The sequence below is a fragment of the Dinoponera quadriceps genome, unplaced genomic scaffold, assembly GCF_001313825.1.
Source record: "Dinoponera quadriceps isolate SergipeBrazil2010 unplaced genomic scaffold, ASM131382v1 scaffold587, whole genome shotgun sequence".
Taxonomy (NCBI): domain Eukaryota; kingdom Metazoa; phylum Arthropoda; class Insecta; order Hymenoptera; family Formicidae; genus Dinoponera; species Dinoponera quadriceps.
The window spans coordinates 424184-449517 of NW_014554777.1; the positions used below are offsets into that span (position 1 = coordinate 424184).

Consider the following 25334-nt stretch of genomic DNA (forward strand, 5'->3'; position numbering starts at 1 on the left):
AACACATAACTTTTTTTTTTTGTTATAATGTTGCATGTGTATCATAATTTTAACTTCAGTAACTTGTTAGTTCTTAGTACATGGATAACCCATGCATCTTTTTTTATCATTGGCGTTGTTTTTCTTTTTTGCTTTGCATGGCTTCAACATGAAAATATATAATTTATATTTCTTATATATACTTAGTAATGTCGATTTACGAAAGAAAGTACGAATATACGATATTTATTTCTTATCATTAGGTGAAAATTCCACAACGTCGAAAAAGAAACGTAAATTATCGTACAAAATTTATAAAAACACTCGATATATTATCCTCTATTTTCAAAGTTTTCAGCTAGACATGACCAGACTTACCAGCCGATCTTTTCGTCTCAGATATTTCAATCTCATACCTTTGATCGCTGTATATACGTGTGTGTATATATATATATATATATATAGAACGCACACAACGTATACACATGCAGCCATACGCGCGCAAGCGCACTCTTGTAGAGTTCTTCATGAAAATTTAGAGAAACAAAGAACGAAAGGTAGAGAGAGAGAGAAAAAAAGGTGGGACTTTCTCGACACTTAAACTTACTTTGAAAGTATAACCACGCCAATTATACTTTTCGTAAAATCGGCCTACGCCTAAATTATCTCCTCCCGTCGTTAAAGAACATTTCTACCACTGCTAGGAATTTTCTCCCTACCAGGAGTGTTCTCAGTTTTTGAACAAGAGTACAGCATTCCAAGTAGAAGATAACTCGACGTACAAAATATCGATATGAAAGTATATTTCAATCGAGAAAGAGAACTGGAAATCGTTTTCGCGCGGGCATTTGACCAAAATCGACTTGATATTATCCTTTCATACGCCTCTCTGAATGTTCGAACAGACTTAGTTGCATTTTTGCGTTTACGTTTCCTACGCGACAAGGAGCTCTGTATATTGGACTTCATAGAGTTATTCGTAAATCACTCTACTCTGTCATCGTGCGTAAATACGATCTCTAGTCAAATTGTTTCACTACTATAGGTACCCTTAAGTGGTGCATGAAATGTACAGTTGTCGATGTCTTTAGCGTGTCCGCATGCTCTCCTGAGCGCCGAAAAAAGAGAGAGATGTTTCACATGTTTACAGACAGTGGAAGATGATAGTGCTACTTTGGCTGCCCTCTAACAGGAGTGAGTCGTTCGTCTTTCTACTCATTTTCCCTGTGTCTGCGTCCATGCCTCTGATTACGCGGGACTGTGCGACGATAAAAAACAGTCTAAGAGTAGTTACTACGGCATATTAACTCGGCATATGAATCAGCTGTTTATTGCGTTTTTACATATGTCCAGACACAAGTGTTATATATACGGCATAGTTATTGTTACTCCATTTGTTACTGATACTGCCATTACGATATTAAGTATTAATCGAGAAAGAGAGAGATACGCTAATGGCTGGGTTAAGAAGTCCACAATTGGTTGTTTGCTTTGATGAAAAGTGAGATTTCGGATCGCGCGCCTAATACCTAAAGCGTGCGACATACCGATACGATTAGAAATCGATACATACGATACATACGATACGCGTGTAAAAACTCGTTTCTTTTGCCGTTTCATAGTCGTCGGAGGTAACGAGGGAAAAATATTTCTGTGATAGATAGAGAAGTTCGTAGCGCATAAAACTTCCTATATTCCTGAGACGGGATCTTTTTAGTAACGTTTATACATATTAATTCTTAGGACTTATTTGCGCTAAATTCATGCAACACATATGAAATATGGTTGCTGCGGTTCAACTTGATTAACTTGATTATGCGTGGTGTTCTTCTCAACTGCAGAACGAATAACCCTGAGAAATATGATCCTGAGAAATAGGTGATTTGTGATACGTGAATTGACAATTTTGTGGATGTAATAAGAGTCTATATGTATACAAGTTTTTAAGTGCCCTCAGCTAATAGCCCCTTTTTTTCTTTATTATTATTATTATTATTGTCCTAAATGAATATAATTTAATTGTCCAAATAGGATGTATAATTATACACTTGATGCAGGCGTTACATATCTCTTACGCGTCTCTATGTTCTCCAATCGTATGTAACAAAGTAACTATAAAGATGATTACGGTATAATTTAAGAGTCATCGTCAGTTTTGCAAGAGGTACTTTATGAATGTTCTAGTTAAAGCACATAGATATCGTTCTGTATTACATTTGGCTAAATGGTTTAAAAGAGCACATAATATTTTCTACACGAAATCCTTTATTGATAATGACATATTTGTAAAAAAAAAGGGGGGGGGGATAATATTCTATGACCACACGTGATATTCTTCACGATACGTCTATAAAAAGAAATTACTAATAATTGTTTTATACCTTGCTGTTAAGATGTGGATAAATATTAAATTGATTATAACAAAGCATTGTAATATAACGCGTGTTATAGAAGAATTAGAATATATATATGTATATATGTATATATATATACACATAGAATATATATATACACATATATATATAATTCTGCGAGGAAAATAAATTTTATATATATATACATACATATACGAAGAATATGGCATACATACATACATACATATATACATACATATGTATACATATATATACATATATATATGTATGTATATATGTATGTATGTATATATGTGTGTATGTATATATGTATGTATATACACACATATATGTATGTATATATGTATGTATGTATGTATGTATGTATGTATGTATATATATGTGCATGTATGTATATATATACGTATGTATGTATATATGTGTGTATGTATATATGTATGTATATACACACAGCATATTTCCTAGTTGAATTATCGTCTATATTGTTAATTTTAAAGAAACGCACAATGCGATTATTACTTATTCGATACACAATTTCATCAATCATTAACCAATCATTATATATATATATCAGAAACTTTCACAGCATTTCACATTTTTGCTCAGCCACAATTCCTTTTTGTACATCGGAGTCGATCTTTTCTTGACGAAATTTGAATAATCCAAATTTCGATAAATTGGAAATAAATTTGGATAAATTTTTTTCGGTATTTCTCTTTTAATGTGAAATATCTTATGATTATAATTAAAGTTTAAATACTGTATTAAAGATCAGCATTAAAATTTGATTCGCGAAAGGCTCTTTATATTCGGTCCCCGTTGTTTGTTGTCTTGAAAAAAATTACGATACCTCCATTTACTTTCGATTTTGTTTGCAAATCCTGACAAAAAAACGATAATATCTCGATCTGTTAAGAGTTATGATGTCATTATCAATGCATTCTGAATAATGGGCCTTTGACTGAGTTAGGCTTTTTAACAGTCTCGACGTATATTTAGTATATTTAATGCTACAATTAAATCATATCATCATCCAAATTTTAATCAATGTATTTACACACACACACGCACGCACACACACATATGTATATTTTCTATAAGCATTATATATGTTCACATAACTCTAATGGACCAGATGTTTATATATAACTACAAACTATCAGATAAGAGCTAATATTATCTAATTATCTGAAAGGTGTTAATGTTGAAGTTGATTGGTAAAGGAATGAAATTTGAACATTTTTAATGTGGCCTGCCTATGCAGAGAATTTTTCTGAAAGTGTTTGATAATTATCCCTGTTGTGAAATGTACTCAGATGAGAATAGTTTTTCATAATTGTACTTAGATAGGACGAATATAATTGAAGGGCATTATTTTATTGCGATGTAGTTTCACCTGAAATCAATCTGTTGTTTCATACACAATGTCTCGCAGTAGAGGAGACTGTTGCACCGTGGAACAATTTTCGCCGAATCTCTCTCCTTTTCCTTTATACTCATCTCTCTTTCAATCCGCGATAAGCGAACTTTGGTGTGGTCCTTGAACAAGCTTGTCGTATTTGCAATATTTTCTCGGCTGTTCCTTAACGTTCTGTTGACGATAACTTCTTTTTATTGTTATCTTCAATGAGTTATCTCGTTTAAGTATTGAAGATTGTTTCAAAGGACAGATGCCCATGTACCTACGTTTTCGCAGACTTACAACTTTGAAACCTTCACGAATACGAAGATTACAGAGCAATATGAACAAATAAAAACTTACCCACGCCTTTAACAAATAGTTGAGATATTTTCGTAAAAAGAAAAAAAATGAAGTTTCCAAGCAAGATAAAACACCAAGTCGTTCTGCAGGCTATTTGACGTGAATGCATAATAATAATAATATTTAACTCAGCGAGTGATTCGCAGGATAGAGCGAAACGGGTGAAAAATAACCGAGTGTCCCTGGGTGCTCGAGGCATACACACGACAGTCTCCGCTACGCCGATACGTACGATGGATAGGGTACAAATATAGGATAGCTTTATAAATCGGAAGAACGTGTTTAACATGTGTCGACCATGTGTTTATAATCTGAAATTATGCGCGAGGTTGCTGCATGATTTATTGCAATAATAGTACAATTGAGGAAGATACTATGGAACTTACAGATATGATCACGGTGAGAACAAACGATCGGACAAATAAGTTTGAAGTTCTCGTTTAAATTCTAGATTTTGTATGACACGGTACACACACATGTAGCATTCAAAATAAATCTGTTTTAAAATATAAGATACCATATATACATGTGTATATTCAACTTCTAGGAAGGCCGGCGTTAGCGGCTCAATCGATGAATTGATTAAACGTCTGATTTTATCGTGTTCGACAGTAATATGCTAAATGTTTACTGTGAACTGTTCCTTTATTACGATTTATTGTACAGTTATTTTTAAGCAACATAGACAACGTCTCATCTCCATCGTGTTGACTGTTAATATAATCTCCTGCGAACCAAGCCAAATAACAGTGACATTACATCGATGTTGCACTTTCCAACTCAACAATGCGAAGGCGATATAACTATACATAATAGTTACATCGTTGAGTAGGAAATTATAACATTGGTGTAATGTTACTGTTGTAGTTGGCGTTGTTTTGCGGGTTCGTATGTTCTCCGAGGTTCGTTCAAAAGAGGCTCTTGAAACACCGACGCGATGGTGGTGAAACGATCAGTATTGTCGTGTGTGTTCTTTTATGATTGGTACCAGTGAAATAGTTTATGTGTGTTGCGCTTCGCACGTAACGAATATTATATCATAAAGGACCACTTCGATATGTGTATTTATTTCGCTCTATATATCGCATTCTGTTTAATTGATGATTATGATTTGACTAATACAATTTTCCCGTGTTATTTACCCAGTCAAGAACGAATGAGACCGCCGGAACGTCAAAGGGCTTTTCTTCGTCAAAGTCGTCCACGCTACCCACTCCTGCTAAGACAGCGAGTTTCGAACGCTCCACCTCTATGCAAACCTTACCCTCCCCGACGAAGAAAAAGTCCTTGTCGAAACGCAGTATTACGTTTGCCGACTTGCCGCCTTCCCTGAAAGAGATCTCGAACTACAATGCTTATCCGTCCCATATCGAATCCGCGTCGTCCACGATTCGGCCGTTGCAGGACACACTTATCACCATTCCCTCTCCACGAGTCACGTCCTACGAAAAATCTGCACGTTTCCGACTTCCCCCGACGCCTCTAACTGATCCCGAATGCAGCGGGAATCTTGACTCTTCGGCTTCCTTTAGCAAACGACAGATAGCACGCTCTGTTGATGGCAAGTTTCAGGTTGAGGTGGGTTTCAGAAGCATGTTTAACTACTAACTATTACTACTTATTTACTACTCGGATATATTATTTTGTCAGACGCGAATGTCGATACGCGTTTCACTTGTTGAACTAAACTTTCTCACGTTCCTAACGATCACGATAGTGAACTATGTAACAGAACTCTTGTGGGATGTGAGATATACTTCTTGGAATATACAGTATTATACGTCATACTGAGAGAAAAAATATCTTTATACAAAAAATTTCACTTTACTGAAGAAAATTATTCATTCGATGATTCTTAATAGCTTATTTTTTAATTGTAGAAAATAATTTGCTTCACTTTAATAAGATTATTAGATAATTTAAGAAATCATTACTTAAATGTAAAATACGAAATAAGATACTTAAGGTTTTAAATGCATATTTACTTGAATAGAATAAACGCTTGTATTAAGAAATAAGATTAAAAAAATGTATTTTTTATTCAAAAAGATTTTTCTCAGTGTGTGTAATATACACGTATGTTGAATTCTATTCATGTATTCATGTGTATCTCACATGCAAATATAAGTATATGAATATAATTCAATAATATAAAATTAATTTGCATAGAAAAGTATTATTGGTAATCATTTATTTAAATATTACAAATACAGCAATCTCCAACATCATCTCCAACGCCACCACTGACAAAAATGTCAGTCAGCGATAAGAAGAAGTTGTTCGAAAGTGCTATGGAAGAGCATTTAAAACCATCCCCTAAACCAGGTGAGGATACGTATTTCTTTCGTATGCGAAAAAAAAGAAGATAGTTTATCTAATTTGGATAAATTTGGATTAACGTTGAAACAAATTTAAAACGGATAAAGCCTGAAATATTTATAAATGAAATTATACGACTTATCGTTCCAAATATTCTCAACAATTTATAATTCACTTACTGTGATATAAAGTATATAATTAACTGATTTTTAATAATCTTGTGAATGTGTGTGCGTGTGTATTTGTTACAGATAAAATATTCAGCTTTTTAAGTCAAGATGAAGTAGAGAAAATGAAACAAGAAGAAGGTAAGCGATTACTTGAAGATATAATATCACGGTATAATTATCACGTTCTTTCATTCTACATCGTGTGTAGTCCACTTTAATACATTAAAGCTGAGCAGCTAATTAACTAACAAAACTTGTGCGTTCAGTTCGACTTCCTCACTTCTTTTCGCGATACAAAATATAATCGCAATAACGATTGCCATAGAATATCTCATGCCAATGTTGAATATCGTTGATCGTGAACTTTGACTTGAACAGAAAAGAAGATTGCGACTTTGACGCGAGACGAACTCAAGTCGTGGGCACAACTTGACGAAAACGAAGGTCTCGAAGATTTGGACATAATGGGTGATCAGGACAATGGCCGACCTAAGTAAGCTTCACTCTTCACATTAAAATTCTTTCTATTTCGATAATAATGCAAGATGCATCATGCCATGCAGTTTACGTGTGCATCACAAGTGGCAGTATTTATCATTTAATATAAATTACGTTAAGATAGAGAAGAGAGAAAGAGACAGAGAGAGTATGAGAAATTACACGATATTATACTAAATATATATTTAATATACACACGAGTAATAACATAAGAATTAGATAGCTTGCGTAACAGATTAGGTATTGTAGCGGGCAGCTTCTCTAAAATTACAAATTTACTGTTATGTTATTATTATTTTATATTTTTATTGACTATATACATATATATATGTTGAGATCGATTTTTTACAGTCTACGTAGAACGATACACAGTATTTTTGACTAAGCTTCTTTGATATGTGTACAATACGTTTAGCAATGTATATAGTTTTGTTTAACGTTAATTTTTATGCGTGCGTGTATGCGTGGGTATGTGTGTATATGTGTGTGTGTATGTATGTATGTATGTGTGTATGTATGTGTGCGTGCGCGCGTGGCGTGTGTTGTGATATACTAAATAGATCTCATCTACGGTATCACGACTACGGTACGCAAACACGTTGGTGACGTTTTTTCCGTTCGTCTTCCTCAAGCGCTGAGATTCGAGACGCTAGTGCAAAGATTGCTTCTTGGACTCGACGTGTATGACTGTTTGTCGCACAAGGTTTGTTCTTTATAGCTGAATAACTGGCTGTATTAGCTTGTATTAGTTCTATTTCTCTCTTTTTTTTTTTTTTTACGTGAAGTCACAGCTATATCTGTTTCTTTTTAAGTTCCAGAAGTGTGCTCTAATTCGGCGATAGAGAACAGACCTATAGCGTCATTGATCGGCGTCATACAATGCTGTGCATTAATGCTGTTCCACTCTATATATAGCGATATCGGAAATTTCGAATCAGAATCATCACGCATCATTTCTAAATATTCGCGCGTCGTGATTGTTGCTTTAGAGCATCTCTTTGCCAGTTCACAGAATAATCGGCAGTCATGATTCAGAAATGCTGATAAAATGAAATTTCCGATATATCATTATGCTTAGGGAATGATGCAACATTAATGCATGGCGTTGTACCCGCGAGAGATTCGGCATACGAGGTCTCAGCATCGTACTTCAGTATTTATCCCCCCGGAAAGACAGCTCTCACCTCGAAACCTCACCAACGTCCGACGTTTATCATTTAGTTGTGTTTTGCATGCACCCTGATACTATACGTTTATTTGCACTTTTATTTGCTGCCGACGATGAGTTCCGGATGCGAGTCCGCACCAGCTTTTACACGCTCTTACGCTGTACATTCATGCCTGTGCATACTAGGTTTTGGTCTCACACAGTGAACCGTGTTTCACGCCGGATTTTTGTCATACACAAACACACACACACACACACACACACATACGCGAGACAAGTGTCGAAGAGCTTTATCGAGCGACACGGACGAAACCTGCGACAGACTCGAGATCAAACGAGACGTCGATAGTAGAACGTAGTTTCCCCGAAACATTTCCTTTCGAGCTCTCACATTCTCACGGATATCTCGAGACACTTCCCAGGCTGGGTAATGTTTCAATTAGACTCAACGTCGAGTGTCTCTTGTGTCCAAATGCCAGCATTGCTCGTCTCAACGTCTAGACACTAGAGAGATTCCACTGTATATTAATTAGCGACGCTCGCGCGCGGACCGTCTCGTCGGTACTCGTGGAGGGAAATGAAGCTATACACGCATTCACTACCAATTGCCACGAACGATCTGAACGGTCTGATTGAAAGGAAAAGGGGGACTGATTTTATGTCGCTTTTGTATATTGTTCGAATAAACATTACATCTATATAGCATATGCATAATCATTCGTCAGTATGCATGCTCGTTACCTTCCAGTAGCCGACTGAGCTCGCGAACTTCGATCCCTCTTGTCCAGAATGTTCCCAGCAGTGTGAGGACGGCGAAAGCGGAACGTCGTTTGAAAGAACGATTGATACAAGAGGTATTATCTCAATGCATTTCTAATGTATATTTCAGTTAATACCTTGACCAGCGGAAACGCAATACTGCGTTTTGATATTTCTGCCAGTTCAATATCTCCAAAATTGGATATTCAAGGGTTCTCGGGGGCGCTCTATTCAATAATGAACTGCAAAATTCAAAATAACGGATATAATATGACGGTTTTATCATAATTAAATAAAATAACGTTTATGGATATAATATTGGATCCGCCATTTTTAAACTAGCAGTTTTGATTGTTAATTCGCAATTAACAACCCAAAAGTATGTTAGATATGCAGGGAATTTATAGATGTTTTATTTTGATGAAATGAAACGATGATTTTAGCCGCCATATTGGATCCATCATTTTGTTACTCGAGAAATTTTGATTTCATATTCGTGAATAGCGGCCTCAATCAAAACCCTTCGACACAAAATTTTAATAACATCGCTGAACTTTGGAAAATCCATGTTTTGCCAGCTTAAGCACTTTTGCAAGATTCAGCTTGAAATCTAGTCAAGGGATTAAGAACCATGCAATCAATATGCTTGAGTCAATAGCCAATTATCAGGTCGTTAAAAACCCCTGCATGAATTATGACAACCGTGCTCCGTTCTCTTCGGGGCTGATCTTCCTTTTTTTTTTATTAACAGGGCCTTATCTCAGACGACGATGAGGAGCACCTTTTGAGCCCTGCGGAGCAGCGAGCACTTAGGGCGGAGAAACGTGCCGCTTGGCGACAAGCGCGTCTCAAATCTCTCGAGCAGGTAAAGCTGGAGGAGTTGATACGCACAGTCGGCAGATTAAAAGTTGCTACATTTTTCTTCGATGAGTCTCTCAATGTATCTCATGTCCAATTGGAGAAATTTGTTTGTTAATAATTCTGAGAAAATACATTTTCCTGTTGGATACACAGACATTGCATTGCGAAATTCGTCGGAAAACAAGAGTTGCAGCTTTTATTCTGCCGATTGTATATGTATAAGAATTAATAAATGCACAATATCACTAAAATAATTACTAGAAAAAAAAAATTTTATACGTTTGTATCTTTTTTAACAACACATTAAAGCTTCTTTTGTGTTTACAGGATGCGCTTCAGGCCCAGATGGTGATCAAGAAGATGAGCGAAATTATGGACACCAATAAGCACGAAGATACGCGTGATACGGCCGATGCGACCGATGCGACCGACGCGACGGCCGATCCTGTTCATGAGCAAGAGAAACCGGTCGAAGTAAGCGTGTGGAATATATTCCGAGACAATGTTAATTTTCATGATCCAATTAATACGTAACGAGAGAGTCTCTTTCTAGAGAGAGAGGGGGAGAGAAAGAGAGAGAGATTATACAATTAACCCGCAAGCTTGATCGTATCGGAGTTGTGTGTTTAACCCGATCGTTCCACTAATTGCTGTCCTGTATTCGCCTGAAGCTCTAACACAGTGTTGCATAAGAAAAAAAGAAGCGAGAAAGAGAGAATTATGTTATGTACTACAACGGTTCCCATTTGTCTGTCTTTTGCTATCATAGTTCGCTACGTTACGGCCGTCTAGCGCGGATTTTCCTAAGCTCGCTGTGCGCAGTAAAGTGGGTCCCCCTAAAGAGATACGCGAATCCGAGAAAGTAGTGGACGAGAAGGTCACTCGGCGTACCGAGGAATATCTAGACGAGGTGACGGGCGAACGTCGTGTACGAACCGTTGAATACGTCGAGAAGCTCATTGAGCGTCAGGTATTATTACATCTAAAATTTGCACCAGCGTTAAAGTACACATCTAGTAGAGGAGAGAAGAGAGAGAGAGAGAGAGGGAGAGAAAGAGAGAGAGAGAGAAAGAAAGAGCACGATAACAAGTCGTATCACCGTTGCAACGATTTTCTATCTCTGTGCACCGCACTTTTTCTTGATATTTTTTTTCTCCCTTTTGTATACTTATGGCATATATAGATGGACTGATTTTACTGAAATTTTAGGGAATTTACAGATAGCCGTGTCCTGTAGACCATCAGTCGATAAACTATAGTCCGGGTCATGTTACGCGCGTGTACATTACGAAAGTATTGTTTTATACAGAGGAGAGACATTAGAGAGACTTATCATACACATTTGCGTTCACGAGCATCTCTGTGTAGTCTGTGTACCATTTGTTCAATTATTCTTGTGTTTACTGTTTCAAGACTCCGCTTACTTCGACGATACGTTATGCACCACCTTGAATTATGAATGTCACTTCTACTGATCTCACTAACAACTTCCTTCTGAGCTATTGGGGTAATTTGGTTTTCATATACTTATACGTGTAGTTTTAAGCTTATAACTATGCATCTCTCTGTATAACATGTACACAATTGACTTTGTCTGTGTCGTCTATTATTGGATGCGCTTTCTACATTATTGCATGTGAGAAGAACAGAATCGTATCGTACGTAGCAGAATCATCGATTAAAAAAAGATCGAGAAACTTAGGCCGGCAAATATTTTTTTTCTACGTCAATATATGCATTCCGTCATACAAAGTGTCTTAGCATAAGAAAAACACCTAATTATCCCCTTTGTTTCTAATAATAAGAGAAATGTGTTTAGAATTTGAATGATTTCGAAGGAGGAATTTTCGATGGAAGAAAAACTTCTTTTGCGGTCATTTTTTTTCGATTGTTTTTAAGGTCAATATGTTTAGGTCCCCAAGATATTTAAGTTTTCCTTATGCTGGGACACCCTGTATAATATCTTTTTTCCGTCAAAGTCTGAAGTCTCGTTCTGTAGAATCTGGAGAGCGGAAGCGAAGTGTCGCCGATACACACATACCTTATATGCACGATGGAAACTACACTGAGAGAGAAAATATTTATTTTGGCAAATGCTAACAACATATTTATTTAAATTAAAAAATTCTTTTATTTAAATAGAATAAACAATCGCTCTCACGTAAAAAATTACAGATTTAAGAAAAAAATGTATTTTTTCATCACCTGAAAAAAATCTTCTCAGTGTGTTTCAGTGTATCAGTATAAATAAATATTCTATTAGAGTACCCACCGAATAAATTTTTATTTTTCAGATATTTCTTCTCAATATATAATACAAATTGGCAATATGACATTTCGTCAATATGACGTTTTGTGTCCTAAATCTTGATTTTCTTTATCTATATTGTACTTAGGTTCCGTAGACACCGCAGAATTGTTAGATTATCGCTTGAGCAATATATCTTACGTTCAAGGAACGCGAACCTCGCTGAGCAATCTCGGTCGTACCGTATGACAACGCTAGAATGCAAGGCGCGAAAATCAAGTTCGTGCCGATCATTGCAACGTGTGCATTTTTGCGATCAGGTGGAGACCTTGAGGGAGAAGATTATATCCTTGGAGCTGAGCAACGCGGAGGACGACGTGGAAAGTATAACCGGCACCGGTGTGAGCGACGCCGAGAGCGAGAGCGAAGACACCGTGGGACACAACGCGGCCGTGAGCGGCGTAGAAGAGAAAACGGATTCTCAGATCGGTGCGGCCGACGCGGCCGAGACAGCTTCCGCCAAGACGAATGCGAACATCACGGTCGCGTCGACGAAGAAAAAGAAAAGGAAGCGATCGAAGAAAGGTCGCCATTGACGACAGATGTGCATCCTAACGAGTAGGTGTAAAGCGTTGATGTTAAATATATTCGGTAAGAATCGGCGGAGCTCTTGCTACTTGAATATCTGGCGGTCGCAGGAAATTATCGTGTACCGTTCTACTTAGGTGCGTACGTACACAAACGCATATATACACCCGCACGCGTAGAGACAAAATCGTACGTTTATATAAACATACATACATACACACATATACGTGTATATTTGATGAGAATCGAACGTATTTCGAGTATATCGGTACGTATTATCGTGACACAAGCGACGTACTTGCGTTATCTTTTTCCTTTTTTCTTTATATATATATATATATATAATATATACAAGTAGCCTCCTTGGTTCTATGTAGAGACTCTACGCAGAGACGTACGCTATTATATATTTAACGAAAAAAAAAAAGTAAGAGATATTTGTAACAAGACTTTTTGTGACCCTTCGGATACGTATAACGTCTTTAGAACTGTGTGTAGCTACCATTTGTATCACATTCTGTATACACATGTGTATGTATCGGGTGCAGTTCTACTGAGAATCTGATGTGTGTGTGCGTAATGAAAAATGATATACATTTTACTAATGGCTCATTTTAATGTTAAATTCTGGATGTTTAACATCATGCTGCTGCTACTGCATTTTTCCCCGTGCGTCATTGTCAATTATGTTTCTAGATCGCGTCTTCGCTAATTATCTAATATATATGTCGGAATTTCGCTAACATGAAACCCATGCGGAAAGAAGAAAAGAACGAAAACAACCAACAAAACTTCTTCGTTCTTTCGTAAAGAACAAAAGCAAACTTGAGAAAAAGACAAATATCGGAAGGTGGTAAACACGAAGTCGTTAATATTTGAATGAGAAATAACGGCAAGACGCAATAGATTCAAACTGCGGCGGATCATCGAGAGGGCCGCTCACTTTTGATTCCAGTATCTTAATTTTTGAACAAGCAGTGGCAAATATACAGAGTATATATGAAAACATACGTATACATATATTTTGTATTATTATGCCACATACCATTTTCACGTGGTAGTTAAATATCTACATACGATGGAGATATTAATGAAGAAAAATAAGAGATGTTAAGGTTAATGTAGCGACGAGGAATCGTTGAATACGATTGCATTTTTTACATGTATGGTGAAGATCATGCACTTCCGTTTTTTCGCGTCTAATTGAGAATATATTTATAATAATTTTGTTAAGAAAAAAAAAGGAAAAAAAAGAATACAATTTTAAGATGTGATAAGGTTATGCAGTTACAACGTTATATACATAAGGCTCTTACGACTACGTTTTTATAATGTGTGCATTATAACATTTTATAACGTCCATTCTCTTATACTGCACTTATTTATATCCATTACGACAGAAAGAAGTATTTTAAAATTGTTGTTTCTATATAATTACTTTGACAATATCTTGTAAATTATATTATAAATAATTAGTTAGAGAAAAAAAGAGAGAGAGAGCGGTGACAATTTAAATTGTAGATCTTAAGTTGGTCGATGGCCCATATTATAATTTATAGATTGTTTTATTTATTTGACCCATTAAATATGTATGATTTACGCGAAGATATATTCTGATTTATGCATTAGGTTTCAATTGGGGAAATGCAAATCTATATAATTCAAGAATAAAAGAAAATATTAAGCTTTGATTTATTTTTAATGTATTATTAACATCGAGGGAAGCTACTATAAAGTCGAGTAAATATAAACTTTCGTAATTATAGTTCGGTGATTTCGATGTTTAACCAGAAGGTATTACATCTGTTAATGTAGTATATTTAATATGCGTTTGAGCGTATATACATATATATATATATATTTAGCAAAATATATATACATGAAACTCTGGAGAATTTAAGACATCACACAGACTTTAAACATAATCCGTCATCCATAATATATATCTATATAATAGAATATTAATATTGATATTGTCTCGTAGGGATTTAAGAGTATTATTTTATACCAAGCATCTATATATATATTATTTCTTAATCCAAAAAAAAAAGAGATACGCGGATAAAGTACATATTTATTCGATAGATAATACGAATAGACATGAATTTTCCAATGTGTATGTAAATAAGCGAAAACTCTGCGAATGTGAAATTGCGATTATCTGCGACTTAAAGTGCGATTATAAGAATGCGGGACCAATGAATGAAATTGATGATGAGCGAGTTCGTCGACCTCGCTGTATCTATAACAAAAGCACTTAGAAGAGAGAGAGAGAGAGAGAGAGAGAGAGAGAGAGAGAGAGAGGAAGGTAGTTGGATGTCGGGATCGATTTAAATTCTTCACCAATCGTCGTAGCAATGTATTAGTATGCCGCGCAGTGAATGTTGTAAGTGTGCAAAGAAAGAAGGCCCGACGTAATACCGTTATTCGGAGTCCAACTCCGTTCAACGGAATTTCGTCGAGCCGATCTATTAAATCTAAGTGAACCGGTCAAACCGGTTAACGTGTCCTGTCCGGCATCCACAAGCCAGTTATTAATATCAATGTGAATACATTGTCAAATCAATAATAATAATAATAATGTTCAGTTATATCGATGTACGAAGAGTATAAAAGTGCCAATGTTAGTACTGTCTCACGTGAAAAGCATCTTATACTGTATCTCGTTGAATATCTATTACCATGCAAAATGAATAACATATATTTCATCTTCTCGCTTTGTCTCTTTTCTCAACTTCGTCCTCGCAGCGTAACGCGTTAACACGGCGAAACTGCTGTAAAACGCACTCAAGATGCGTCGAACGTTACGATTTGTGAATCTATATATTATTTTCGAATATAATTGTATAATGCAGAATACGATTCTTGCCCGTCGAACGTTTCAATGTTTGGAAAATGCGTGTAGCCAGTTCCAAACGTTAAACGTTATTTTAGTTCTGCAATATCCGTAAGCGCTGCAAAGCCATTATCGAATAGGCCGTCGAATCTATCCTGAGACAATGCAGGAATCTTCCTAATTTCATTCCTCTGTTTTAGTTATGGAAGGTTGTAGAGGAATTGAAGAAGAAATGAAGCAGGATATAAACAAGCACGATAGAAAACATATCATAGATAATAAATCATCGAACAATCCAATATTTTACGAGGTATGAACTTGAAGTTAGGTTCTTTTGATTTTCGTGAAAACCGCCCCGCCAGTTCTTCATTCGAGACAGTGGAAGAAATGTACGAGAGAAACGCAGAATGCAATTATTTTGTCTCCTACAGATATCATAGCTAGGCGTTACAATTAACGAGAAAAGAAAGTATTGTACCTACAAACCAGCTACAGTTTGTGACTACATTTTGTATTAATCTTCTGCGAATCCGTCGCCGAGATCACAAGTCTAATCGATCGGGAATAGTGACGTGTCTCACGAGATACTTTGCCAAATTTAGCGTCGAGAGGAATAATAATGTGGTTACGCGTGAAAAGGATAAAAACAATTCATGTGTTTGCGCAACTCTATCTCTGCAATAAATCCTTGTGAATTTATTCGTAGTGCATTTATTGGAGTTCTATGCAGATTTTCTAATCCTACTTGAACGATTACATCTTTCGTTAAGATCCGTTAACTATTAGCAACTTAACACTCACACACACATACACGCACATAGAAATGCGATACATAATCCGTAGAAAAATATTGCAATTCGTCGTGCAAATTCTTTCGAATCACATTGGCCTTCCAGTCTCTTATTTTTTTGGCGCTATGATACCCTCCAACTGAGTCTGAAAATTACAATCTCCAACTGGTATCGTACATCTTGGAATCAAACAACGATATGTGAATAATACAAGTTTATATATACGTATATAATAAAGAGATAGAAGAAACATCCCTCTGCAGTACGATTGCACTTCAAAGCCGAATCACTTGGAATATCCTTTACCTTCAGTTGCAAGTTCGTTTTCTTGAGAAACTGCACCTCTTCCGTGTGCTTCTTTTCTTCCGCTTCCCGCAATTCAGCCGATCTCCTCTCGGCTTGATCGAACTTGAGCCTCAACTCCGCGATCGCCTTCTCCAATTCGACTTTCTGTAACTGTAATTCTTCCGCCGTGCTAATCAGATCTTCCTTACCTTGCTCGGCCTGTAGTAACAAGCGTTTCGTGTATTAATCTGTACACTTGTATTTCACAGATTTAAATCGTCGAGAGTCTATCGAATTTAAACTTGCAAACGCGCCGCTTAAACGTAATAATACATACTTGCAGCGCCTTACGCATTCCGAAAGCGATACTACTTTCGTACAATGTCTGATACGCGGCCAGTGTCATCTTAATTTCGTCCCGTACTCGCAGTAAAAGCAGCCCACGTTCGGCGCAATTTACGGTGACTTGTCGTATCAATTCATCTGAACAACATACAATCATGCGGAGCTTGATTCGTCTCTACATAAATACACTTCGTACATTTGTTTTGTGCGAAACAACAAACAGTAAGTAGAAACCATTACCGAAACATTGTGTATAAAGCTGCCTGCGAACAGGACAAATGCCAGTTTCTCGGGCTTGTCTCTGTTGTAATCGCATGTCAAGCTGCTCTTGTAAATTTATCACATCTAGCCTTGTGGCGGGAGTACTTGATACCTAATAATATCACACACGTTACTAGATATAGTTTAAGAATAATGCAGACAGATAGATTAATCAGAAGGATCTTTGAAATTATATTTCGTTATCGTATACATATAAAAAAGATTAACACATTTCTCTCTCTCTCTCTCTCGATCCATTTAATAGAATACTTATATTTCAGAGGACAAAGGAATTGATGCTTTTATTTATTCAGTTTTCAATTAAAACAAATAAGTAAAGTAAATAAATTTTATCCTCTTTTTATCCTTTGTTAGTTGCAATATCCAATAGATATATGTTCAGGCTACAACGTATCACTGTTGCTATACAGTCAAACATCCTTGTTCATGTTTTTTCTTTGTTTTCTTTGTTCTTCACAGTTTTTTATGTACTTTGATACCTGGTCTATCAATCAAGTATTGATGAGAGAGAAGAAGAAAATTTGTTTCAGGTAGTAAAGGAGAAATAATGGAAAAAATTAGTGTATCCGTGAGATACATTGCGACCATTCATGGGTGAAAAATATTACGACTAACAGAGGGTTAATTAGTCAAATATTAGTTAATCGTAATCAGAAATTATATATATAAAGTTTTGAATTTTACACATTGGGACCATATCTGGCCGTCCTCCTCCCATTCTTTCGGCGGCAAAATTCTGTTTAGAATCTCAATAGTTTCCCGTCGTACATCGGCTGGGAATGTTGTTTGGATTTTGCAAGCAGTTGCGCTAATTTTCGGAATTGGTTCTTTACGCACCTTCCGTAAAAAAAGTACGCGTCAGTATCATTTACATGCGCTTCTATACGCATGCGTACAATTTACTTACTGAAAGACGATAATTCACGGAAATACACGGGCTAATTACACACAAATCACTATACCTTTTCAGGATGAGTCGTGATCAAAATCGGAGTATCGTATTTCACCAACGTGTCAATGGTTGGAATCGTACGGTCCTTGATCGCGGTCGCCATTTATTTTAATATATATTCTCATAAAATATTACGGGAATATGTCAACGAGCAATGCTGTAGATAATGATGAAACTTGGGAAGAACTTGGTGCATGACACGATTGGTATGATCGAAGAAACATCACCATGGAAACAATGAATCGCGTCGCGCGATTGCTCCGTTTTACTATTTATTACTCGAGATAGGACACATGACATCAGAGGAAATGTCGATTCGAATAGTGCTATCCGTTTTTGAGCACGTGTAGAAAAATGTAAGAATGGTACACACCGAGAAATTTGTGAATAACAATTTAATTCTTATCAGAATTCATTCAAATTACTCATTTATCACAAATTAATCATATGTCACAGTCTTATGTTCACTGATATTTCAGAGAAATTCCGTACGCACGACGTCACATATGCCATACCATTCTCTGGATCGAAAGTTTATACGACTTTCACAGTCTTACATGTACACATATAAAGTCGAAATCGTTGCAATTATCGCCATTATAATTCGAGTTTGTCCGTGCGATTTCGATCTTATTATGCATATGCCACAAAAGAATTGAAATACTTTTTTCGACAAGTTTCGCAATGCATCTCTTGTATCCAATAGGAAAATGTTGAATGAAATGAAATCTTTGAAAAATGATTAAAAAACTCTAGTTTCTAATGTTCGGAGAGAGCTCTTTTTTCCGCGATTTTCTTTGGTTTTCGCAGAAAAATTAAAAAAAAAAGTTTTTCAAAACTATAAAAGAATTAATTTTCCTATTAGCCATAGAATGCGTCCCGAAACTTATAGAAAGAAAAGTATTGCAATCTTTTTTCTGCCTTTTTTCCTTACTTTCCTTTACTCCCGTTTACGCACTTGCAACCTCGCATACTCGCAACTTTTCCACTGTCACACTCGCATTCTAGCTAACTTGCACATTGACGTTTGCACGAGTAATTGCGCAATCTTTCTGTGACTAACTATACACGCGTAAACTTGAAAATCGTGCAACTCTCGATCTATAGAATAGTAAGGCACACACACGTGTGTGCAAGAGACTTGGCAGACACATGTGAGCAATTTAGAACTTTTTTATCATGCGTAACACATATCGTGTTGTATAATAAATAAAACTCAACATTTTGATCTTCCACATGATATGATTTTACAATGTTGTATACTTAAGTCATGAGAGTTGTATACTAAAGTACATGAGAGAAAAAGAGAGAGAGAGAGAGAGAGAGAGAATATGTGAATATATATACATATATATTTAAATATATATTTATGAATCTACCCGAACAGCACAAACTGGTTAGCCCCACCACCTTATGTTGTTCAGGTATACATTGACGACTGTAGAAATTTATGGATTTTGCGGTAAGAGATATATTCGTTTGTGGTGACTTTATATATAATTAACATGATGAATCCGCCGCTACATGAATTTGCTCAGTTGCGAAATAAAATCCTCAGTTAATTCATTTGTACTAAAATCGTCGTCGTTGTTACTTTCGTCGAAAATGTCTTGAACCGTGCCCATCACGGTCTCTGTATCGTCTAATGCGATTTCCCCCGCAACCGATTCCACATTCTCAACCGGAACCACTTCCGCGTCATTTCCCGCGCAATACATCCCCGTGTCGTGCACTTCATTCACGTTCCGTCTCAGGGAGACGGCACGCAGGATCTCGTTGGTGCTTTCGGTGGAATCCGACAGATTGTCGCTGGCAATTCGCACGGCGGACATCGCCGGAAGCGGAAGTCCCGAGCTCAGCAACCTGTCGTATCCGTTCATACCGCACGTTCTACTGATTTCCACCGCTGTGCTCATCGATAAGGTTCTGCCGGCATAGCTCTTCTTGATGATGGCTATCAGTATCTCGCTCATTCTCGTCATCCTGTCGTCCAAGATCTTCTTTCTCCTCAAGAAGGTTTGCATGTTCAGCATTTTCCTTCGATACGTGTTCGAATTTTTCTCCGCCCGTTCGAGGAACTTGGACGCCTTCTCCAGTTTCCAGTTGAGCTCCTTTATCCGATTGTCTTTCTGCTTCTCCAATTTCTTCAACCGTTCATTCCTCGCATCCACATCCCTCATTAACCTCTTGTTCGCCTGCTCGAAGTAGCTCAGTCTCACTGATAAATCGTCCACCAATCTTGTTCGCCCCACATTCGCGTCTTCTTTCTTCCCCGTCGGAGGCGACACGTTATTCGTCAGCGCATTTAACTGATACCTCATATTTTGTATCTTCTTCTCAAGAGTTGCATTCGTAACCTGTAATCCGTGTTCCAGACGCTTGCACTGAATCAGCTGGTTACTCAGCTCTTTAACGACGTCCGCTTGCGTGCTGGATTTCCGTTGCAATTTGTCGTACTCGCATTTAAGGGTGTAATAGTCCGATACCTGTGATTGCGTGGTGTTTGTGACGATTGGTGTCAAGCAACTCTTATTTCTACTTAATTTTTTTAACCGGTCGTCGAAATCCGGCGTTAGCCTCGTGCTATGGCATGGACTACTTCTCGAAGTTGAAGGTAACACTCGATTGTTCTGTTTCACGAGACTTTGGAAAGGATCGTAGAATGAAGAAGTATCGTCATCATGGCACTCGCCCTTGTCGTTCACGTCTGCCGCACAGTCGTCTATCGTTATAACGGACGTGACAAATCCATCGTTTTCCCTGGGTGCAGGCGCATCGTTGTATCCTTGGACATTGGCGTCTCCTGTGCTCTTCGACAAATTATGCATGATGTCAGACACATCGTCGGGGCGGCCCGTTACCTTGACCGTGAACCTCATCGTAGTCGGCGAAGTGTCGTCATCGTCGCTGCTGCTCTCATCCTGTGTCACCTGTATCTTTCTCTTCTTATTTTCTACTTCCACAGTGTCGTCGGACGCTACATCGCTGTAGTTCGTGGAATCCGTGTCCTGAGAGGATATGTTATAAATGGATTTCTCTAGCGACTTCATGATTTCATCTCGAGTTTTCCGTTTACGTCTCATTGCGGCCATTATATTCGGCGTCACGCTTATATCTTGCTCGACTTCTTTAATATCGTCCTTATCGATGTTATCGGTGGTCGAGGTACATGGTTCTAATTTCCCAATCTCATCAGCCATGTCGTTATTATCTAATGCGTACTTGCATTCGGGCTTCTCTTCTTCTCCGTTTTCGGTGCTGAAAATTATCTCGATATCTTCCATATTACTAGTAAGTATTTCTCCGATATCACCCTTCGGAGAATCCTTGTAATTTATACTTCTGTGAACTAGAGCTCTGTCCGATGCTTGCTGCGTAACTTCTTCCTGTTTGTCGAAGATTGAACGCGATTTCTTGATGTTGTTAGAATTATTCTCTTCGAAATCATCGTCGCCGCAAATTTGCTTCAATTTTTCATCTATTTCGTCGTAATCACAGGGCTGAATTAAAATTTGCTCGACTTTTACCTCGGGTTTAACAAGATCTTCGTTAGAGATGGCAACCAAATTCGACTCTAAATAATTAACGGGCTTCTTCTCACTCTCCTCATCCGCTTGCATTTTGACGACTTCGTCGTTTGTCTCTATACAATCGTCTGAAATTAAAATAGTTTGTTGCTGAAGATCGTTATGTTGCAAAGTAGATATATGTCTATCTTTTATCGCGTTTGAAAAATTATTCATTTGTCGATCTATGAGCAATTGTACAGATGGATCGTCAATATCTTTTAAAGCAGAATATGTTCCTTCCAAATAGCCAGTGGACGAATGTTCTTTATCATTCCCTATATACATCATATTATACTCAATCTCACTGTTGTTTTTATTGTTAACGTCTGCTATTTTTATACGTTTCTTGATAGACTTTTTAGTTGAAGTTACAGTAAAAATAGAAGGTATTGCATCTTTTTTCAATCTAACTCTACCACTGCTTGTCAAACACCACTTATCAGATTCAAAATGTACATGGCAAAGGAAGGAATTATTAGATGGTTCCCAATCAGCTCTAGCAACACGTTCCTGCCAGATTTTTCTTAGTTTTGGATCACGTGGGAAACATTTCATTATATATCCTTTCTCGCTACGATTATTGCAACCGACAGCTGCACAACCAGGCATGTTTAGTCAATTTGATGAAATAAACAATCTGCAAATTTGGATAATAATAAGGTGAATAATAATGAATAATAAAGCCGTACAGAAAATAAATTGGTAGAATTATTTCAATAAATAATACCAAGTGAATGTATGTTAAACAAATCCATTTTATGCACTCCAAACAGACAATGTACATATGGGTCTTATTTCTCTAGTTTTGTTACTTTGCAGCTTTTTTCCCTCAGGCATCAAAACTTATTTATTGTAGATGCGGGAGGCATAGAAAGATGCAACTAAAATGATTAAATCCTTATATGTAATAACAAGCATTTCATATTTAAAGACTATCTGAAAACTAACCTGGCAGTTACATGTGCTGATATACTGATAAGTTGAGAGATACCACTTTTATAAACAAATCCAAGCGTTGATAGGTCTTTCTCGAAAAAATCGGCGCAACATTTTCGCCTCTCGAAGATGTTAGAAGCTTTTAAATCTGCTTATGTTTACTTTGACTGCAGTTCTGTTTGAAAAAGAACATACATTTAATGCCGTAAGTATTAATTACCTATTGCTTTGTGATATCGTGTGACGATCTTTGAAATTGTTAAATTCGTATGTGAAAATTTAAAAGGTTCATCAACCCGCGTAAATAATACATATGTACTGTGAAAATACTTGCCTTGCAGCATGTTTTCTTATTATTTCACGCGTGTATAGCCGCAAACACTTCCATAATCTGTATAGCGTCGTGAGTCGTGATCGGAGGCTTATGGTGGCGTTGAGTATGAATGTGATTCCGATTGGTCATTCCCCCACTACATCTTTTCCGTTCCGCTTTGTGTCCGCTTTTCTGTTCCGCTATTTCGTTGACCACATTATAGTACCCTCACAATTGTATTTTTTTATGGTACTTAGCGTGCCGTCAGCTGAGTAGTTGTTTTTCGGTTTGTTGAGAGTCTCGCAGGTTACGTATGGAATTCTTGAATCTTGACGAGTGTATGTATATGTATGTGATTCCGATCCGCATGAGTATGCATTTTTACTGTCCCATGCTACGAAAAAACGCAGAAACGAAGGATCTGTTTTCTATTGCTGCACTGGTTGCACTAGTTTGCACTGGTTCTCTTTTTCTCTCTTTTTTGAGGTTTGGTGGGAAAGAGAGGAAAAGAAAATTAATGCAGCCAGTGCAACAATAGAAAGCAGACCCGTAATCTGTGCGAATCAATAATAGATTTGTTTTTTATTCCTGCTCTGGGACTACACTAGAATTGAATTAGTGCAAACCAGAACTGACGAATGTAAAGCTCGTATCAGGGAAAATTTACACTTTGACAGAAAAGCAGAAAAGTAGCAGCCAATCAGAACTCTCGTTGATAATCGACGTTTCTGTTTTATCTATTGCTTATTACCAACGCAAGTTCTAATTGGCTGCTGCTTTTCTGCTTTCGGCTTTTCTGCAAGGTGTGAATTCTTCTTAAGATCACGGATTAGAATTGAGATTAGATTACAATTTAATCAATCAAAGCAAAGTTGACTAAACTCAGGTTTAGTGAATCTTGTTCTGATTGGCCAAATTCAATTGTATCATAATATCCAAGTCTGATACAGGTTTAAAAAGTACACTCTGGTTCAAGTAGAAAGAGCAGACCTCATGAACTATAAATATATGAACGCTTGTTAGTTCAGAATTGTTCTAAATTTCAGCTGTAAAGCTTATTCGTTTGAACTTTTCTTGCGAGATTTCTTCACTCTTCCTTTGTTCCAACATCCTCAAATATATATATATCTATCTCATTTCAAGGTACAAAAAGTTCTAAGGAACAGTTAAACAACAAACCTCTATACATCGTGCCTGAATATTGATTCACAATAACCACTGGATTGACAAAACTCAAAATAATCTTACTGTCCATTAACTTATTATTACATCTCGTTATTTAATTTGTAATCTTATGTCCAATCGAATCGCACAGATCGAAAATAAAATCAAAAGTCAAAAATAAAAGAAACTATTTCAATTAAGATTCCGTTAAAGATAAAAAGAAATTAACCGAGAGAACTGTGCTCCTAATATCAGTCGCATTAATTACGAAATACATTGTATGTACGCAAGTATATGATGTTTAGAAAACAAATTTCCCTCTTCTTTCACATGCGCGCTCTCGTAAATGTTCGACAGACGGGCGCGAGTTACGGTTGAGGTGCTTGGAGGTTAAGTGCCTCCTTGGTAGACGAGAACGTTGTGCAGCCGCTGATGCGCGAACCAGCGTATAATTTCGCACGGTCGGAAATTTTGGACGTGGCAGCCGGCCAGTCATCTTGACCGTGTTACGTTCACGCGAGTCATCGGACGAAAGCGAAGGTTATGGCGAAATATCTGATACAAATCATCGTGGCCGGCACGCAGGTCGTCGGCAAGGCGTTCGCACGTGCGCTGCGCCAAGAAATCGCGGCAAGTCAGGAAGCGGCGCGAAGGGCCGGCGGTGGCACGAGGGGCGCGAAGCATGTCGCCGCCAACACCAAGACCGGCATCTCCCTGGAGGAGGCGCTTCGCATCCTTAACGCGGAACGTCCTGACCAGACCGAATTGATCGAGCAGAACTACAAGTATCTCATGGAGGCTAATGACAGGTTGAAGGGCGGCTCGTTCTACTTGCAGTCGAAGGTGGTACGCGCCAAGGAGCGTATCGACGAGGAGCTGAAGAACCAAGGAATATCGTCATCGACGACAACGAACGGTCAGGAAGCTTCCAAGCAGCCATAAGAGACTTGCCTCCTAGTTTAAATTTACTTAATCTCACTATAGAGAGACCTGTACATAATGTCACATAGCATAATTAATAAAAAATAATGAATGTTCTGACGTAGATCAGAAAGTTTGTTAACACAGTTGCTGTAGTTCTTATTCAGTGTACAACTACGTAAATGTTTAACATGATCTTGAACATATCAAATC

At 37.3% G+C, this 25334-nt stretch overlaps 4 protein-coding genes across 12 annotated transcripts in view; 2 read left to right on the plus strand and 2 right to left on the minus strand.

Moving 5' to 3' along the window:
• The window catches only part of LOC106741750 (protein lap4), a 35876-nt gene extending 21139 nt beyond the window's left edge, over positions 1-14737 (plus strand). For 3 of the 8 annotated variants that reach the window (XM_014614033.1, XM_014614035.1, XM_014614038.1), the window contains 9 exons: positions 5263-5694; positions 6330-6441; positions 6687-6743; positions 6984-7098; positions 9020-9125; positions 9782-9895; positions 10219-10365; positions 10661-10861; positions 12460-14737. In XM_014614033.1, the coding sequence (XP_014469519.1) occupies positions 5263-5694; positions 6330-6441; positions 6687-6743; positions 6984-7098; positions 9020-9125; positions 9782-9895; positions 10219-10365; positions 10661-10861; positions 12460-12735 (1560 nt within the window). In that variant the 3' untranslated portion in view covers positions 12736-14737. Of the gene's footprint in view, positions 1-5262; positions 5695-6329; positions 6442-6686; positions 6744-6983; positions 7099-9019; positions 9126-9781; positions 9896-10218; positions 10366-10660; positions 10862-11304; positions 11399-12459 lie in introns of those variants that run through there. The other 5 variants (XR_001374208.1, XM_014614034.1, XM_014614037.1 and 2 more) reach the window with 5 other exon arrangements.
• A 1521-nt stretch (positions 14738-16258) lies between these two features.
• LOC106741753 (33 kDa inner dynein arm light chain, axonemal) lies at positions 16259-19497 on the minus strand. The gene is made up of 6 exons (XM_014614043.1): positions 18229-19497; positions 17951-18103; positions 17225-17357; positions 16977-17122; positions 16661-16858; positions 16259-16499 (listed from the first exon to the last, which is right to left on the minus strand). Exons 1-6 carry the CDS (start codon positions 18319-18321, stop codon positions 16464-16466), a joined length of 759 nt encoding a protein of 252 aa, XP_014469529.1. The 5' UTR covers positions 18322-19497; the 3' UTR covers positions 16259-16463.
• LOC106741752 (mitochondrial import inner membrane translocase subunit Tim16) lies at positions 17031-25267 on the plus strand. Its single transcript, XM_014614042.1, has 2 exons — positions 17031-17206; positions 24558-25267. The coding sequence occupies exon 2, from the start codon at positions 24744-24746 to the stop codon at positions 25140-25142; it is 399 nt and encodes a 132-aa protein (XP_014469528.1). The 5' UTR covers positions 17031-17206; positions 24558-24743; the 3' UTR covers positions 25143-25267.
• On the minus strand, positions 19553-23643 carry LOC106741751. 2 transcript variants are annotated; one of them, XM_014614040.1, is made up of 3 exons: positions 22736-22894; positions 22515-22668; positions 19553-22424 (listed from the first exon to the last, which is right to left on the minus strand). In XM_014614040.1, the coding sequence occupies exon 3, from the start codon at positions 22394-22396 to the stop codon at positions 19739-19741; it is 2658 nt and encodes an 885-aa protein (XP_014469526.1). In that variant the 5' UTR covers positions 22397-22424; positions 22515-22668; positions 22736-22894; the 3' UTR covers positions 19553-19738. The 2 variants fall into 2 exon arrangements, with proteins under 2 accessions (XP_014469526.1, XP_014469527.1); XM_014614041.1 differs by lacking the exons at positions 22515-22668; positions 22736-22894 and adding an exon at positions 23058-23643 and having other exon boundaries at positions 19553-21873.
• Positions 25268-25334: the final 67 nt, after the last annotated feature.

Bases quoted from the DNA above. Each gene is read 5' to 3' on its own strand.
- LOC106741752 (XM_014614042.1), top strand. From the start codon at position 24,744: ATGGCGAAATATCTGATACAAATCATCGTGGCCGGCACGCAGGTCGTC.
- LOC106741751 (XM_014614040.1), bottom strand. From the start codon at position 22,396: ATGCCTGGTTGTGCAGCTGTCGGTTGCAATAATCGTAGCGAGAAAGGA.
- LOC106741753 (XM_014614043.1), bottom strand. From the start codon at position 18,321: ATGGCGACCGCGATCAAGGACCGTACGATTCCAACCATTGACACGTTG. The intron at 17,123-17,224 runs GTAATGGTTTCT...TATGTTGTTCAG, and splicing joins GCTTTATACACAATGTTTCG to ATGAATTGATACGACAAGTC. The intron at 16,859-16,976 runs GTATGTATTATT...TTGTTACTACAG, and splicing joins GAATGCGTAAGGCGCTGCAA to GCCGAGCAAGGTAAGGAAGA.